General features: G+C 41.0%; 1 protein-coding gene across 1 annotated transcript in view; it reads right to left on the reverse strand.

Annotated features, from left to right (window-relative positions):
* Window positions 1-3,119: 3,119 nt before the first annotated feature.
* LOC139447360 (dynein assembly factor with WD repeat domains 1-like) overlaps window positions 3,120-19,955 on the reverse strand; it is a 28,133-nt gene continuing 11,297 nt past the window's right edge. Inside the window, exons 9-13 of the mRNA XM_071228670.1 lie at window positions 16,124-16,230; window positions 13,965-14,086; window positions 8,238-8,410; window positions 6,565-6,727; window positions 3,120-5,447 (exon numbers count right to left, since the gene is read on the reverse strand). Of these exons, the coding sequence (XP_071084771.1) occupies window positions 5,413-5,447; window positions 6,565-6,727; window positions 8,238-8,410; window positions 13,965-14,086; window positions 16,124-16,230 (600 nt within the window). The 3' untranslated portion in view covers window positions 3,120-5,412. The remainder of the gene's footprint in view (window positions 5,448-6,564; window positions 6,728-8,237; window positions 8,411-13,964; window positions 14,087-16,123; window positions 16,231-19,955) is intronic.

Raw genomic sequence — 19,955 nt, forward strand, 5'->3', positions numbered from 1 at the left:
TGGTGTGCCCAAGGGACGCAACTCTGCACAGAGAATCGCGGCGCCTTAGACGACTGGGCCACCCGTGGCGCCTCAGCTTTCTGGAAAGTCCAAGGAACAACTGGGGCACCCATGCCCACATGTATTGGAGTAACTAGGGTCATCATTTATAGTCAAATTGATGTATACATCACAAGATTTAAGTAAACAAAAAAAGTAACATTTGAATGAATTGAATCAAATATGTTAGGTCTTCCAACTCAGTTAGCTCAGTGCCCCTTAAGGACAATCACATGTATACAAACTGTATACTTGACAACAATCTCCTTGTCTATGACCTTATAACAGTTCAGTTCATACTGGCATTTCAAAAGTATCCTGTACACACTGAAACCTCATTACTCCAGACAGTGCCACTCCTAATGAAAAACATCCCCATGAAATCATCCAGATTAACAAATTTCCAGATTAACGTGTCGAAATCGTAACGTCCCTTGTACATTGACACTCCCAACGTAATTGTCCAGAAGATGGAGTTTCCACAATAACAAGGTTCTGAATAGTGGTGTACGTAACTGCGTTCTAGAGCAACATTATGTCAATATTACCAAGGCTAACAGGTGCAACTATTTGGCCTTGAGCTTGACCTTGACTCCCAGTACCTTAGAAGTAAATACTGGATGTGGTCCTATCATCAAAATAATATAGTAAAGATCACCAAATCTTAACATGAACAAAAATTCTACATATGAAAATATACCATTTAACAATGACTATGACAAATATATTTCATTCTATCACAAAGCAAACTTGAACAGAGGAGACACAACACAATTATTACAACTAGTGTTTAAGACATGCTTCATCAGGTTTATGTAAAATAAATTACCGGGTACAAAAATAATTCAACAAATTTAAAGGTGAAAAATGTATGCATACGTTAATCCATAAACCATGTAGGACAAACTGGTACATGTCTGTTCAGTCCTTTAAGCTGACATGGTAACATACTCTCACAAGTCATTACAGTGACTGAGTGAGTGTGTTGGGTTTTACGCCGCTTTTAACAGTATTCCAGTTATATCGCAGCAAGTCAGCTTAATGTGGGAGGAAAGCCCCAAGTGATCCAGGTCTCAGACGTTTACCACTTTGGTGAAACCCACGAGCACGGGTATGGTGCTGACAAACCTAGAAACATAATCAGGTTGAACCGGGATTCTGACCCACAATCATAGGTTTCTGGCGTGCCCAAGGCACGCAACTCTGCACAGCAAATCGCAGCGCCTTAGACGACTGGGCCACCCGTGCCCCCACAAGTCAGTACATATGACTGGTACCAGTTTTAACATCACATCCTTTGGAATCAGGAATAACCAGCGAAACCCAACAGTAAAATAACAGGGATGAGGATGTTGAGGATCCAAAGAATTCTGTGGATAATGTAACTTTTGTGATACATGCCATTACAATATATGCATAAATCACATAGTCTCCCAGACCCCAGCTAACTTTCAGTGTTATATTTAAAAAAACATTCTCATCCCAAATAAATAATTAGAAATATCAAACTGAAAAATAAGTATAAATCACAGATTACAATCAAGCTTGCATCCTTTTTCACTCGTCTTCAGATCATCATAACATGGAATGTTTATTTTGGAATGAGTGACTGAGTTTGGTCTAAACCTGCTTTCAATATTGAAGGAATAAGACCAGCAGCCACATTTCCTGCTGATGTGATTTGTGTAATTTCAGGATCTCATTCAAATCTTGTCTTTTACTCTGATGAGAACACCTCCGTAGAAGGTAATGTCAGGTGATGCTGGGTGAGCTTTGACCACCCAATCTAAATGTAGGGTTGTGGAGGAAATCACATGTGAGTTTTCTAAACCCCTCGTAAACCATTTTGGGTGTAGATATTTGGGTGTCAGAAACGACAGGTTGTATAAAATATCCCCAACGATATAAGGCGCAGCTTTTTTTGGGGGGGGATCAGAAATCCCTGATTATATTATTATATTCATTTTCGAGATACAGAAATCAGAAGTGCTTGTCTGAATGCTTCGCTCACTCGTGCCAAGAATATAGAAACCATGACACTGACTGGCTGATTACAAAGGCCATGTGATACTAGCACCTTTGTAGGTGTTCTCAGATCTTCACGCAGAGGTGTGTCATATCGTAGCAAAAGATCTGACATTAACAAGACAGCTATTTTGACAGTAATTACATATTTTTTTGTCTGAACGAAAAGTAATCATGAATAATGTCTTGGTTTAACAAGACTTAAATCCTGAAAAAAAAACACCAAAAAGACACAGTACTTGACATTAGAATAAGGAAGCAATAATTTGCTTTATGAGCAAAAATATTTTTTTAATGTATGAATTAATATGAAGGTGATAAACTAACTTTGTAATACCATGAAACACAAATGATTGTTGATTTCATTTCATGATATTTCTACTCTCTGATCATTAATTATTTTCACCAGAAAAAAAATTCCAAAGCTTAACATGATGGTACTTACAAAGCTGAACAACATGCATAAAACAACCTCTAGCATAGTATCAGCTGACTTGCTGAGTAAGTGCGTGAAACAAAATGATGATTATGATTGTGGAACACATCAGTGGATTTTCACCTCTACACCATGTCACATGACAATCTATTCGCTGTCTGATTGGCTGAATCCTCTGGGTGTGCCACAAGGCTTTTCATCATGCCTACAGTTTGAAAGACAATGAGACACAAAATGGTTAGAAATATTTTTTAGCCATATCTGGTTTTAAATGGATCTAATAAAAGCTCGAAGCAATCTGAAGGTTCACAATGAAACATTGGTAAAGTCAAGTTAAAGTCTAGAAGAACCAAATGTGAATATGGTTCAAATAAGCAATCCAAATTTACACCCAATACAACCGGCCAAAGAGCGACAATTTCATAGGAGAAAAAAAAAGTCAAGATTAACAACAAGTGAAAATATATGTTTGAAAAACCAATCTCATGATTTCCCTTTATATGGAAGCAAAAAAAACCATTAGGTGCATTCCCGTTCATGAAAGATATGTAAAAAATATTTTCTACAATTTTTTTCATGAAAGTAATAAAACCACAATTGATGCATTCTTTTTCATGAAAACTAAAACACAAATCTAGTCTATAACTTTTAACAAAAGCAAGGAAACTTATTTGTGGAATTCCCTTTCATGAAAGCAAGGAAACATATTTGGGAATACTCTTTCATGAAAGCAAGGAAACATATTTGGGAATACTCTTTCATGAAAGCAAGGAAACATATTTGGGAATACACTTTCATGAAAGCAAGGAAACATATTTGGGAATACTCTTTCAAGAAAGCAAGGAAACATTTGGGAATACTCTTTCAAGAAAGTAAGGAAACATATTTGGGAATACTCTTTCATGAAAGCAAGGAAACATATTTGGGAATTCCCTTTCATGAAAGCAAGGAAACATATTTGGGAATACTCTTTCAAGAAAGTAAGGAAACATATTTGGGAATACTCTTTCATGAAAGCAAGGAAACATATTTGGGAATACTCTTTCATGAAAGCAAGGAAACATATTTGGGAATACTCTTTCAAGAAAGCAAGGAAACATATTTGGGAATACTCTTTCAAGAAAGTAAGGAAACATACTTGGGGCATACTCTTTCATAAAAACAGGAAAGCAAGACGAGATACCAAGCACATTCTCTTTCATAAAAGTATGAAAATGCATCTTTCAGTATAAGAAAAAAAAAAGGGACGGTATTTAGTTGTGTAGGCAAGGCAAACGTCTAGATCTTGTGTGTGTCTATAACAGAAATAAATACAGTTGGCACTGAATAACGCTTTGGACGGCAATAGTACACTAAGGCAAAAGCGATAGCCATTTCTTAGAAATATATATACCGGTAAACCAAGTAAATACATAAAAAAGAGTGGACGGTATTTCAGGTCGTGTAAAAAGAAGATTAAAACATTTTACGTTGAGGAACTGACTATCTAATATTCTGAGGAAGGGGTGTCTGGGATTTGTGTTTGAGATATATTTTTCTTTTTTAGTCCGTTCTTCAAGTCAAACATTTTTTCTCACGAAGGAGGAGCCAAACAACTTGTTTATCTTCACAACACATTACTTTACAGAGCATCTCGCATGCCCAGTGAACTTATTGTTGGGGTAACATTAGTGGACAAATTATTTCAGGATATTGGGAGGAACAAGGGTATTCTAATTGTTTTAAAAACAAGCCCCCCTTTTCCCTAACCTCAGAATATCAAATGGTTGGCTCCTAAGGAATAAAGATTTGGTGGGTTTGATTCAACATATCTAAGTTACTGGCTGACACTAGGTTCACTAGTATCATTATAGACATCACCTTTTCCTGCACAGGCATGGATTAATATTCTTTAAAAGCTAAAATTTGAAATCTTGGTAAAGACGCCACACTTTGTGGCTTCCAAATAACATGATACTGACAAAAGTTTGAAAATGACATTATTAAGTGAAGACTAGGACCACAGTTTGGGACACCTCATATTTTGACAATTAAATCAAACATGGTCGGATAACAACATGAATACAAATTTGAATTGCTTAAGATAAATAATAACGATTAACATGATTAGCTGGAATGAAAACACTGAATTTGAGGAGCTGATCCAAACAATGCTTTGGGAATGTGAACGTGGCTCAATATCAGAACCCATTACACACTCAATCTCAACAACTTCATTTGAAAATAATGCTCCAATTCAAGTTCATAAATTAATACATCTTTGTACCATCAGTCATAAAAAAGAAAAAGCTTAACTGATGAAGACAATAATCATATTTCAACACAACTGGACTGTGTAAAAAAACTGTTTCATTAGCAATGAGATTACGTTTGAAGATGTGAAGTTATATATAATAGTTAATACCCTCATCAGCTTCCATTTTGGGATTCATATCACCTTCCGACTCATTTGTGTCTAAAACCTATCTTTACACCCCTAAAAAGCAGACAGGTAACATAATGAAACTATTTTTTTCTAGTTTAACAATATTTACAATTTTCATTTTTTAATTCATAATACTTATGGTCATGATATGACAATTTGACCCTTTGTCCTCACCAACAATGAACATCTAAAGCTTTCACTGAAACATGTATCATGTACTATGTACAGATCGAAATGATTTTACAGTCAAAATAATACCAAGTCATTTCAATCAACTTCATTTGTATTACAAAATGATAATGAAGGTTAAATGTGTTCATGTGTTTAGTAACTGATCCCACTCCATTCCACGTTTTTGACAAGCCTATCTTGTGAGGGTTCATGTGTATATTTGTGAGAAGGTCGCTCTGGACTGGGGATGTCTGGAAGTGAGGGTGTGGTCATGACACACGTAATACTGATGACAGATTGCACGATGACACTGACTTCACCTCCATATACGACAAGTATTGTCTTTGCTACCTGTAAACAGAAGGCAAACAAGTGAACTATACATGAATTTGCAAATATTTGAATAATTTGTATGATTTGTTTGTTTGTTGTTTAAAGCCGAACTCAGCAATATAACAGCTCTCTGACAGCGGTCTATAAATGATCAAGTTCTGGACCAGACGATCCAGTGATTGACATCATGAGCATCAATCCACGCAATTGGGATCTATGACATGCATCAACCAAGTCAGCCAGCCTGACCACCCGATCCCGTTAGTCGCCTCTTCCGACAAGCATAGTCGCCTTTTACGGCAAGCATGGGTTGCTGAAGACCTATTCTACCCCGGATCTTAACGGGTCGATTAATTTGTGTGAAATTAATCAGACATTTTAATGGTTGACATCTATCTTTTTTTCTTCTTAGTCTTGCAATTTTTGGATTTCATAAAAGAGTGAAACAAAGGTGGTTTTTTAAGACAAAAAATAACTATACGCAAGGTGGTGACTAAAGATACTTTTATAAAAATAGGTTTCCACAGAAATCAACTTTAGTCAAAGGCTTGCTAATGTTAAGATATAAGAATGTACCTCCTGAAACAGTCATCTCCCATTTGTCAGACACCCCATTTGTCAGACAGACACCCTGTTTGTCAGACACCCCGTTTGTCAGACACCCCATTTGTCAGACACCCCGTTTGTCAGACACCCCATTTGTCAGACACCCCGTTTGTTAGACATCCCATTTGTCAGACACCCCGTTTGTTAGACACCCCGTTTGTCAGACACCCCATTTGTCAGACAGACACCCCATTTGTCAGACACCCCATTTGTCATACATACACCCCATTTGACAGACACCCCATTTGTCAGACACCCCGTTTGTCAGACACCCCGTTTGTCAGACACCCCACTATTCAGACACCCCATTTGTCAGACACCCCATTTGTCAGACAGCTTAAAACTGAAGTAGTTTTAACATCAATATGTTAATATGTAAATTATTTTCACCATAGGATTTTTCAAGAAATTCATCTGACATACACATTCACATATATTTGAAAACAATCCAAATAAAATAGGCAGAAGACTGAAACAACAGCCCTGATTAAACCATTTTCTGGAATGAATCTATGAAATGGTTAACTACCTGTTATAATTGTATTTCCCTCGTAGTTAAATGCGCAGCTGAAGATCTCGTCTGTGTGACCCTCCAGAACTTGTTTACACACGCCTGACTCCGAGTCCCACAGCCGCGCTGTCTTGTCCGAACTGGCCGTCAGTACTGATGTGCCTTGAGGGTTGAAGGAAGCCTGCCACAGTAACAGAAGCAGTGCTTACAATTCCAGTGTTACATGCTGGAGGTGAGGTGAGGTGAAATGGGGTTTAACTTCGCGTCCAAGATTATTGCACTCATATAGCGACGTGCATGCAAGTGTATGTGTGTGGCTGCTTGTACTAGTCCGGACTGATGCCGATTTATAGTGCTAGCACACTGAGATACCATGCCGCATTTTAACATGAATACCCCACTCAGACACAGTATACTGACTGCGAGCCGAACAGTCCTTGTTTTAGCCCCTTAATGCCGAGCGCCAGACAGGGTAACAACAAGTGCCAACTTTTAACGTATTTTGGTATGACGCGGCTGGGGATCAAACCGCGGACCTTCCGCTCTCCAGGCTGACACTCTACCAATAGACCACGGGGCGGTCGTTACATGCTGGAGAACAGCAAACGAATTCCATAATGAGCCACTGAAGCCAGTGTTCCTTCTAGACCTTTTTGGTATCTGTGTAAGTGCGTGTGTTTGTTGCCTAACACCGCACTAAGCAATATTCCAGCTGTATGACGGCGGCATGTAAATAATTAAGTCTGGGCCTAACAATCCAGTGACTGATATTGTGAGCACTGATCATTGATTAGCCATGAAGTCACAGAGCCTGAACACCCGATCCATTTAGTTGCCTCTCCCAGACAGCAGAGGTTGTTTTGGACCAATTCTAACCCGGTATCCCCAGGGTTTGTATCCATAAATAAATAGGTCCCCTGTACCTCTTGCCTGCCAAAAGAGTTCATCAGGTGCAGGGTTCACTCAGGAATTGGGCCCTTATGTGAAACTTTCAAATATTCCAGAAATACGCCCATACAGCACAATGTTAAAATGCCCCATTGTATTTGAAAATGTGTGCCTTTTTTCAAATTTAGGGGCTAAAAGCACTAGGCGCCACCCTAGAATTATCCCTGCAGGTGATCAAGATCTATGACTGGGCTGATCACTAATAATCTTATCAGGGAGATGTGGATCGTTTTCGGATGCTGTTAGCCACTAGTTTTATCCGGTATCTGCTGTGAGCTGGTTGACCAAACTGGTCACCCTTTCAGTTACTGTCCATACCAAAAGCCATTGTGACCACCGGATCCCCATCTCTACAACATGCATAGAGGGTTGTGGACCTACACCCATGAGTTCCTCACCTTAGAGATCTCCCCTTCATGCCCCTCTAGCTTGCACATGGCCATTGTGACCACCGGATCCCCATCTCTACAACATGCATAGAGGGTTGTGGACCTACACCCATCAGCTGCTCACCTTAGAGATCTCCCCTTCATGCCCCTCTAGCTTGCACATGGCCATTGTGACCACCGGATCCCCATCTCTACAACATGCATAGAGGGTTGTGGACCTACACCCATCAGCTGCTCACCTTAGAGATCTCCCCTTCATGCCCCTCTAGCTTGCACATGGCCATTGTGACCACCGGATACCCATCCCTACAACATGCATAGAGGGTTGTGGACCTACACCCATCAGCTGCTCACCTTAGAGATCTCCCCTTCATGCCCCTCTAGCTTGCACATGAGGTTGTGAGTGACCGAGTTGTACACGCGAGCCGTGCCGTCTGCTGATGCAGTCAGCAAACTCTGTCCAGTGAAGTCAAACGCTACATCGAGAACCTCATCGTCGTGACCACGGAGAGTCCCAATACATCGGCCTGAAAATCAATCCCAGTTTAGAGCATTTGCTACCCTGAATTGTGTTGGTGAACTTTTGGTTAACGGTGCAGTCAGCAATGTACTAGCTATAAAAGGGAGTTTCTAAAATCCAACTCAATTTTGTGCATTTGCCATTCTGCATTGTGTACAGTTAAATCAGAGACAGATCTCCTGCATTTTCAATTTAGAAGTTTCAAACAGATTTGATACCTGCGGCTGCCCATTTCATTCGCAATATCATCAAAATGCCATGTTTTACTCTGACATAATACCCCTGCATGTTTTACTCTGACATAATACCTCTGCATGTTGGTCTGAAGATCCGACAACACCTCAGGAGGAGGAAACAGTCTGATTTTAGCAAGATTGTCACATTCAAAATCAAACGCTTGAACATGTTGAAATCAGGTCTCAAATTGGAGTTTAAAACCAAATATTGAAAAAGCAGGAGCTTTATTTCCAATCTACCATGACAAACAAAGAGAAGAAAATAAATGACTACTGTAATCGCAGACGAGTTTTAACAGGTTGAATGGTTGAATTCAGGGATCAGTGACTGCATAGTGAATTGCAGTAGCTCTGATGTGTGGGCCAGTACCAGGACTACTCTAGTTTGGTGTAACACCGCTTTTACTATAGTCTGGCCGATAAGTTAAGGTACCGACGTTTACTACAATATCTTAAAAACTATCAGACATGCTCCAAAGTTGGTTTGAGATTATTAAACAGTCATACATAACTAGATATTACATTTAAAGACAATTGGTGCATGAATACAAAATCTGGGAATCTGGGAATCACGGGAATCATGGGAATCATGCACGTTGAGATGCCCAATGCTAACACCGTATTCGTGTGTGCGTGATTCCCGTGCAACCTTTCGAGTTGAGTTGATTGGTTCAACTGTGTCATATGGCCCTCCGACGCAGGGGTAGCATCATGCAGATGGCTGTTTCAATGAATGCTTGTTCCACCGTGACGAACAGGTCTGGTTGTTGATGAAATATAGTGATAGCTAAATAGACAGATTTTGTATTCATGCACCGATTGTCTTTAAATGTAAAATCCAGTTATGTATGACTGTTTAATAATCTCATACCAACTTTGACTGGAGTAGGTCAAATAGTTTTTTAGATATTGTAGTAAACGTCGGTACCTTAAATTACCTTCCAGACTATAAGTGTTAGCAATATTCCAGTAATATCATAGCAGGGGTCCACCAGAAATGGGCTTCACACATTGTACCCATGTGGGGAATCGAACTCGGGTCATCGGCAAACACTTTAACCACTAGGCTACCCGACTGCCCCTTCAGTCATCCGAACATGTCTCATAATGTTCATACAAATATTTCAGTTCTTTTAAACTTTGAAATTTTAGAATTGATGGTCCCATATCCTACCACCTTTCACAAGCCATGGTACACCTTTGACATTGGACAATGCTTCAAGTCAGTGCATAACCTCTTCAATGGGCATGATCAGTGAGTATTTGCAGCTGTTGGAAATATTCCTATAAGATAAGATCAGTTTATCCCTAACTCTCCATACCAGTAGAGTTCACTAAGAATCTGTCCGTAGGTTCACATATTTGTCAGTTGTCATTTTTATCAGGTTGCGGGCAGGTGAAGTTGACCTCACAACACACGTTACAATGAACAAATACTGTCCCCTCTTTGAGAGAGTACGACACAGACAGTCTCAGGGTATGAATCCTTGTATCACTATGTTGATTTAACAAGCAGTTTTATATCGACAGTCCAATGCAATAAGCCTTTTGTTTGGCCATTCTGAGCGTCTGTTCAATATTTATTACTCCTAATGCAACACTGTTGAACCACTAAGCTACCCGCAGCCACATTGAGGGAACTTGAGAGATTATCACTGTAAACACCTAAAAAACATTTCTTTTCAAACAGCATCATTGAATGATTCATCCACTTGTTTGATCAATGGTTGCCAATGATCAAGAAAGGTCAACATTTGAATGTCATCTCATTTCACTTCCTGCACTAAAAAACTTCAAAGGCTGGTTTCAGTCAATCCTGCCCACTCAAATCAGTGTTAGAAATTGACTCTAGTCCTGTAGTCCTTGATAAACTGCCCAATAGTTAAGGTATCATGAGGACATTTGCCATTCTTAAGGGTTTTGTATTTGTTTGTTCTTTAACCCTGCACGGCAGTCGGTAAATAATCGAGTCTGGACCAGACAATCCAGTGACTGACTTCATGAGCATCGATCCACGTAATTGAGATCGATCTAGTGTTGCTAGATGCTGTCATTATTAAGGCCTAGTGGACTAAACAGTTTCTACCCCTGTCTTTAACATTTGTCCCTGCATCTAAGAGCAAACAGTCCTGGGCTGCAGTAGCAGAAGTGAGGTGAGGCGAAAAGGAGTTTAACGCCGCGTTCAAGATTATTACACTTACGCAGCGATGTGCATGTGTGTGGCTGCTTGTACTAGCCCGAACTAATGACGATTTTATAGTGCTAGCCCACTGAGATACCATGCCGCAGTTTAACATGAATACCCCACTCAGACATAGTATACTGACTCTGAGCAGACCAGTACTTGTTTTAGACCCTTAATGCAGAGCGCCAGACTGGGTAACAACAAGTACCATCTTTTAACGTCTTTTGGTATGACAAGGCCAGGGATCGAACCCCGGACCTTCCGCTCTAGGGCGGACGCTCTACCACCACACCACGGAGGCAGACCAGTAGCAGAAGCTGCAACAGTACCTATTAAACCATTCTGATGATGTCACGCTATTCTTGTTGCTGTTGATTCTGAACCAGGAATTCACTTGTCAATCATGATTGCCATGTAAAGCTGATGCAAATATAGATCATTATGCAAAAGTATAGAGTGTGCAGGGTTAAACGCCACTTTGAACAGTATTCTAGTTATATTACAGCGTGTCAGCTTAGTGTGGGAGGAAAACCCAAAATTACGCAAGTCTCAGAAGATTGGTGAAACCCACAAGCATGGGAACATTCTGTTGACAGATCTAGAAACGCATGTGTATATTTAAGTATCATCTGCAACGTAAATAGATGAAATAGGAAGTTCAAAAGAATGATTATCGCCAAGCTAAGACTGGAGTAGGACCTGTCATCTCTTCTGGGGAACCGGAGCCACGCGTGACAAGCATGACAAATTACATGTATCCATGGTAACCCAGGGATTAGTGAAATTTTTTTTGTCTGTTGTTTAACGCCACACTCAGCAATATTCCAGCTCTATGACGGCGCTATGTAAATAATCGAGGCTGGACCAGACAATCCAGTGATTGATATCATGAGCATTGATCCACACAATTGGGATACAATGACATGCATCAACCAAGTCCGCAAGCCTGACTGACCTATCCCTTTAGTAGCCTCTTACAACAAGCATTGTCGCCTTTTTACGGCAAGTACGGGTTGCTGAAGACCGATTCAACCCGGGATCTTCACTTCTTTGCTTAGTTACATAATATGGTGAATAAACGCAAGAGATATCAATGTTGTGTCGACAAGAAAGGATTAGTCAGACACAATTTTGCAAATGTCTGACATGCCCTTGGTGTAGACATTAATATCAGGTTGCATTTTTCAAACTTAGGTTGCACTAGTGCATGTTGGATATAACTAAATCAAACCCTGTACAGATACCCTCAACTCCACCTTCACTCAATACCGACACATTTCTCCTAGTATCTTGCTATCCATTCAACAAGCTGTACTGTGTAACAGCATCGTAAGAGTTACCTCCCCTTTGCATGTGTATTCTTGTGGCAAACAAACCCTATGATTCTTCAAGGGGGCACGGGTGGCCCAGTCGTCTAAGGCGCCGCGATTTGCTGTGTAGAGTTGCGTCCCCTGGACACTCCAGAAACCTATGATTGTGGGTTCGAATCCCGGTTCACCCCGATCATGTTTTTAGGTTTGTCAGCACCATAACCGTTCTCGTTGGTTTCACCAAAGTGGTAAACGTCTGAGACCTGCATTCCTTCGGGCTTTCCTCCCACATAAAGCTGACACGCTGTGATATAACTGGAATACTGTTAAAAGCGGCGTTAAACCCAACTCACTCACTCATTATGATTCTTCAAGCACCACATATGCAACACCAAGTTGTCAAAGCTTACTTCATCTCCTAGTTAAGAGGTGGGTGATATGAAATTGGGTTTAGCAAAGTGTTCAAGATTATCACACTTTTATTGCAAAGTGTCTGCTTGTAATAGTCCAGACTAATGCCCATTTTATAGTGCTAGCCCATTGAGATACCATGCTGAAATTTAAAATAAATACCCCACCCAGACATAGTAATGACTCTGAGCAGACTCGTCCTTGTTTTAGCCCCTTAATGCCAAGCGCCAGGCAGGGTCACAACAAAAATACCACCTCTTAAAATCTTTTGGTATGACGCAACCAGGGATCGAACCGCCGACCTTCCTCTCTCTGGGCAGACACTGTACCATTAGACCACAGAGGCGGTCATCCTAGGTAAGACATATTCTGACTTGTCATACATTAGCAAATGTGACTAAAGCTAAACCCTTTGCTGATTTGAGGATGTTTTGGTTTGTTTGTTGTTTAACGCCACACTCAGCAATATTCTAGCTGTATGACAACGGTCTGTGAATAATCAAGTCTGGACCAGACAATCCAGTGATTGAGAACATGAGCATCGTTCCACGCAATGTCAATAGTTCTCTGTTAAAAGTATTTAACATTTTCTAGGTATGGGATTCAAAGGCTTTAGTCACACTGTCCAATGAAAGTGTGACTTTTAACAGTTTTCCAGTTATATCACGGCGTGTCAGCTTAATATGGGAGGAAAGCCCAAATTGATGCAGGTCTCAGACGTTTACCACTTCGGTGAAACCCACGAGCAGGGGTATGGTGCTGACAAACCTAGAAACATAATCGGGGCGAACCGGGATTCGAACCCACAATCATAGGTTTCTGGCGTTCCCATGGGACGCAACTCTGCACAGCGAATCGCGGCGCCTTAGACGACTGGGCCACACGTGCCCCCTCCAATGAAAGAAAATGGATTGCTATGCATTCTATTGCAAGGAACCTTGTTCAATACTTAGGAGCCAAACTTTGTTTCTCTTCAAATAAATTAGTGAAACCATTATTGAATGTGGCAGAATTTCTGCAAAACCACTTAAAAGATTTTTTGAGAATATAACTGAGCTTCCAATTCCCTTGTTACTTCCTTGCCCTTATAAACAACAGCAAAAAGATGAACTTGGGAAACAAATACTGCAAACTCAAGAGATGAGGTGAGTAAAATGGGAGTGCGTCCAAGATTATTGCCGATTTTATAGTGCTAGCCCATTGCAATACCATGCCACAGTTTAACAAGAATACCCCACTCAGACACAGTATACTGACTCTGAGCAGACCAGTCCTTGTTTTTGCCCCTTAATACCAAGCACCAGACAGGGTTACAACAAGTACCATCTTTTAAGGTCTTTTGGTATGACGCAGCTGGGGATCAAACCCCAGACCTTCCGCTCCCTCCCCATCCCCCCGAGGGTGACTACTAACTCCCACCTGTCTGTGTGTCCCAGATCTTGCAGGTCTTGTCCATGGAGCCTGTAGCGATGAGAGAACAATCCCAGTTGAACTGAGCACTGCTGATCTCGGCTTTATGGCCTATAAGTGTGTGGATCCGCCTGAAACAACAGTCAATATGTTTTACATTAAAAACTGTATGAATGTGACTTAATGTTGTACCTATTTATGGTCATCAATCTTCAGTTGAGATTGTGAACCTATTTCAAGTACCATATTCGACATGATAAGCGCCCTGGGTGCTCTCAAATTTAGAAATAGGGGGCTCTTATTAGAATGGTATTTTGGTGGAAAAAAAGTTGAAAGATAAATTTCGTGGTTTATGCTGACAGCCTGAAATGTTTATATACGACAGATATATGTTTCCAGAATTTAATTGCCCATAATTGATGGTGCATATAACCCACGAGTGCGTATTTTACACGAATAAATAAGTCTTGTGTACATTGGTCAATCGGAAGGGGTGCTAATTAGGATTGTTCACTAGCCAATATATTAACAAATATCGCCGTGGGCGCTTATTAGAGCGGGGCGCTTATTACATCGAATACGGTATTTTTATTCTATGTTGAAGCATTTGATAACAAGGATGCACCTTGTAGTTGTAAAGTTTATATATATATATATTATTTGTAACAAAAGAAGATGCAAGTACAACAGCAGCGAGTCTCCACCCATCATGTCGAATAATGACTGGCCTAAAAAAAATGATTTTCACCCAGTATAACCATGGTAACATCCAAATTGTGATAAGACACCTGAAATGTGCATCGGCACCATGTACCAAACATCGGCTGCACCATGTATGCATTAAGCAATATGCACCTTCCATGACACTGTGCTGTTCACAGAAGCTTGTCACACCCACTGAGTGCTTCATGCCCATGGACCTGGCTGTAGAACAAAGACCGCATCCCGAGCTGCACTTATTGAGTTGATGTGTTAACCACGACTGGTCACTCCTCCCTGATCTGCCGCCCAGACTATTTATTCCCCAGACAGAACAGTCACCCAGTACCCTAAACAACCAGGATCAAGGTTAAGTGCTGAATCTTGAGGGCGTCACACCACCCACTCAGTCAGTGACGTATACAGGAAATATTCTCTTCCTATGACCCTGTTCCACAAAGCAACCTTAGCCCGATTGTTAAAGTGTGGGCGTTACGATCACTGGGCCCAGGGCTGCGTACAACGAAGCGATCTTAGGTCACACTTTTTAAATTTTATGTTTCATCGTTTTATTTCATCTTTTCCACACAAGGTCGGTCAAAATAATCAAAATAAATGTCAATCATTTATTTATTTATACAAAAGTCACTCTGAAGAGGAGTTAAAACTGCCTCTTGAATCACTGATCATGATGTAAATATGGGATACATAATAAAAATAAATATTTTTATGCTTAACTTATTTCTTAGACTGGCTGCTTTTCAGTAGGGGTGGTTGGCCCGTGAAACGAAAAATAATAAATGTGTGGCCTCAATGCTACAATGATCATTAGTCTATGTTAAAGTATGGGAGTTTCAATCACTGGGCCCAGGGCTGCATTCTAAAAAGCGATCTTTGTGCTACGATGACCATAAGTCCATATCAACGTGTGGGAGTCTGAACTGGGGCAAGGGCCCCGTTCTACAAAGAGTGAGTGAGTGATTATGGTTTTACGCCGCTTTAGCAATATTCCAGCAATATCAGGGCGGGGGACACCAGAAATGGGCTTCACACATTGTACCGATGTCGGGAATCGAACCCGGGTCTTCGGCGTGATGAGCGAACGCTTTAACCACAAGGCTACCCGCCCGCCCGCCCCCCGTTCTACAAAGTGATCTCAGTGCTACAACTGTCGTAGGCCTATGTTAGAGTATGTGAGATATGACAATCATAGTGCTGCATCATTTTGTTGAACCGGGCACTTTTGTATATATATGCAATTATTTCCTAAATGATACTTTCAATGAAATTACTCTTGAAAATGATAATTTTGGACAAGTATTATATTACAGCACCAGTGATATGGTTCCTTCCTAATGTAAGCTGTGTTGACAGGGTTAATAAGCCCAGTGTGTTGCAATACCACATCTTTCCTGTGACAAATGTCTCCTTTGCACAAGTACTGATACACATATGAAGAAGGTACTCACTGTCCTGAGCGTACGTCCCATACAGACACGGTGTGGTCAAACGAGCCGGTGATCAGCTGTGAGCCAGTCGAGTTGAAGGACAGGGAGATAATCTCAGCTGAGTGACCCTGTAACACAAACATGTTGATTGATTGAATGATTGAATGATTGATTATGGTTTTACGCCGCTTTTAGCAATATTCCAGTAATATCATGGCATGAAGAACAAACGTTTTAACCACTAGGCTACCCGACCGCCCCCATGCAACATGTTGACCTGAGTGATAGGTTCAAGCCCTACAGTAGGCAGTGATAGGTTCAAGCACTGCAGTAGGCAGTGATAGGTTCAAGCACTGCAATAGGAAGTGATAGGTTCAAGCACTACAGTAGGAAGTGATAGGTTCAAGCACTGCAATAGGAAGTGATAGGTTCAAGCACTACAGTAGGAAGTGATAGGTTCAAGCACTACAGTAGGAAGTGATAGGTTCAAGCACTGCAATAGGAAGTGATAGGTTCAAGCACTGTAATGGGAAGTTATAGGTTCAAGCCCTACAGTAGGAAGTGATAGGTTCAAGCACTACAGTAGGCAGTGATAGGTTCAAGCACTACAGTAGGCAGTGATAGGTTCAAGCACTGCAGTAGGAAGTGATAGGTTCAAGCACTACAGTAGGCAGTGAAAGGTTCAAGCACTGCAATAGGCAGTGATAGGTTCAAGCACTGCAGTAGGAAGTGATAGGTTCAAGCACTACAATAGGCAGTGATAGGTTCAAGCACTGCAATAGGAAGTAATAGGTTCAAGCCCTACAGTAGGCAGTGAAAGGTTCAAGCCCTACAGTAGGCAGTGAAAGGTTCAAGCCCTACAGTAGGCAGTGATAGTTCAAGCACTGCAATAGGAAGTGATAGGTTCAAGCACTACAGTAGGAAGTGATAGGTTCAAGCACTACAGTAGGCAGTAATAGGTTCAAGCACTACAGTAGGCAGTGATAGGTTCAAGCCCTACAGTAGGCAGTGATAGGTTCAAGCACTGCAATAGGAAGTGATAGGTTCAAGCACTACAGTAGGAAGTGATAGGTTCAAGCACTACAGTAGGAAGTGATAGGTTCAAGCACTGAAATAGGAAGTGATAGGTTCAAGCACTGTAATGGGAAGTTATAGGTTCAAGCCCTACAGTAGGAAGTGATAGGTTCAAGCACTACAGTAGGCAGTGATAGGTTCAAGCACTACAGTAGGCAGTGATAGGTTCAAGCACTGCAGTAGGAAGTGATAGGTTCAAGCACTACAGTAGGCAGTGAAAGGTTCAAGCACTGCAATAGGCAGTGATAGGTTCAAGCACTGCAATAGGAAGTGATAGGTTCAAGTCCTACAGTAGGAAGTGGTAGGTTCAAGCCCTACAATAGGAAGTGATAGGTTCAAGCCGTACAGTAGGCAGTGATAGGTTCAAGCACTGCAGTAGGAAGTGATAGGTTCAAGCACTGCAGTAGGAAGTGATAGGTTCAAGCACTACAGTAGGCAGTGATAGGTTCAAGCCCTACAGTAGGCAGTGATAGGTTCAAGCACTACAGTAGGCAGTGATAGGTTCAAGCCCTACAGTAGCAAGTGATAGGTTCAAGCCCTACAGTAGGCAGTGATAGTTTCAAGCACTACAGTAGGAAGTGATAGGTTCAAGCCCAACAGTAGGCAGTAATAGGTTCAAGCACTGCAATAGGCAGTGATAGGTTCAAGCACTACAGTAGGCAGTGACAGGTTCAAGCCCTACAATAGGAATAGGTTCAAGCACTGCAATAGGCAGTGATAAGTTCAAGCATTGCAGTAGGCAGTGATAGGTTCAAGCACTACAATGGGTAGTGATAGGTCCAAGCACTACAATAGACAATGATAGGTTCATACAAGCACTACAATAGGAAGTGATAGGTTCAAGCACTACAGTAGGCAGTGATAGGTTCAAGCACTGCAATAGGCAGTGATAGGTTCAAGCATTGCAGTAGGCAGTGATAGGTTCAAGCACTACAGTAGACAGCGATAGGTTCAAGCCCTACAGTAGGAAGTGATAGGTTCAAGCACTACAATAGGCAGGGATAGGTTCAAGCACTGCAATAGGCAGTGATAGGTTCAAGCACTGCAATAGGCAGTGATAGGTTCAAGCACTACAATAGGCAGTGATAGGTTCAAGCACTACAATAGGCAGTGATAGGTTCAAGCACTACAATAGGCAGTGATTCAAGCACTAAAATAGGTAGTGATAGGTTCAAGCATTGCAGTAGGCAGCGATAGGTTCAAGCACTACAATGGGCGGTGATTCAAGCACTTCAATAGGTAGTGATAGATTCAAGCACTACAGTAGGAAGTGATAGGTTCAAGCACTACAGTAGGAAGTGATAGGTTCAAGCACTACAGTAGGCAGTGATAGGTTCAAGCACTACAGTAGGAAGTGATAGGTTCAAGCACTACAGTAGGCAGTGATAGGTTCAAGCACTGCAGTAGACAGTGACAGGTTCATGCACTGCAGTAGGCAGTGATAGGTTCAAGCACTGCAGTAGACAGTGACAGGTTCATGCACTGCAGTAGGCAGTGATAGGTTCAAGCACTGCAGTAGGCAGTGATAGGTTCAAGCACTGCAGTAGGCAGTGATAGGTTCAAGTTACAGGAGGGACACAGATGGTGGCGCTACGATCAAGCCCAGAAATTCCAGCCTAGTTTGGCAAAGGTGGAAACTGGACTTTTATAATCAGTTAACGCCCTCGCCTCAGGAAGATGTATTCCAGACAAACGATGGCAGCATGTAAACTATCAAATCTGGGTCAAACAATCCAGTTCTTGATATTGTCAACGAAACATGCCTGAGGGGTACGATATCACACACAATCTACCAAGTCACAGAGCCTGACAACCTAATCAATTTGCCTCTTCATAATTTCTACAATTATTGCATCTTAAAACATGGAATATAAAAAATACAATAACTCTGTTCATTTTCCAGATACACATTTATATACAAAGATACAACCATTCTTGTTTCTGTTCTAGTATCCTGCTGTCAAGTTCCCATATAATATAAAGGCCCTCCTCTTAACTGGTACTCCCATTCTAAGGAACAGTACATAAACCTGTTCAGCTTGTTTAACATTTTCAGAACCCAGAATTTACTGGTACATCACTATGAAAGAACTGGGTTAACCATATCATCAAACAGTTACATTTGACATTTAATAGATAAGATTACACTAGTGTATGAAGTGCATTGCTTTAGATGCCTGATTGGATAAATATTGGTGGTTATTGAAAAGGACTTTCTTTGAAAGTAACTTCCAAGGTATTCATTCTCATCAACATATTCCTGAGAATCAATGAACGTTTACATCAACAATATCAAAAGGAATGTCTAGGTAGACATTCAACTACCCTTTGAGGATCTCGTTTGTAAAAGGCCAGAAGACTGGTGTCTTTAGCAATCACAAAGTACATTTGATACAGTTTATTGACCAATAACATTCACATCTAAGCAAATTCAAGTTCATGGAACAAAATACACTCAAGTCAGGACAGACAGAAAGATTGCAACACATTCTAATCACGAAGATCAAACCATGAAACTCCCAATTAATATTTGACACTTCAGCACGCTTCAGCGTATCCTCCATTACTTCATGAAAGGAAATAACCGTGATGCATCACTGAATAGATTGTTTGTCAACAGGGGAATAGATCACACACGGTTTTCCTTGTCACAGGCGTAATGGCCAACAAAAATGACTTTTTCATTACACAAATTGCACAGTCAGAAATCCCCATTCATTGATAGCAGGGCTTTGTCAGTTTTTCATCAGTTTTATTCGATGACACTGAGTCCAAATCA

The sequence above is a fragment of the Haliotis cracherodii genome, unplaced genomic scaffold (assembly GCF_022045235.1).
Source record: "Haliotis cracherodii isolate W230 unplaced genomic scaffold, xgHalCrac1.p SCAF_7, whole genome shotgun sequence".
Taxonomy (NCBI): Eukaryota; Metazoa; Mollusca; class Gastropoda; order Lepetellida; family Haliotidae; genus Haliotis; species Haliotis cracherodii.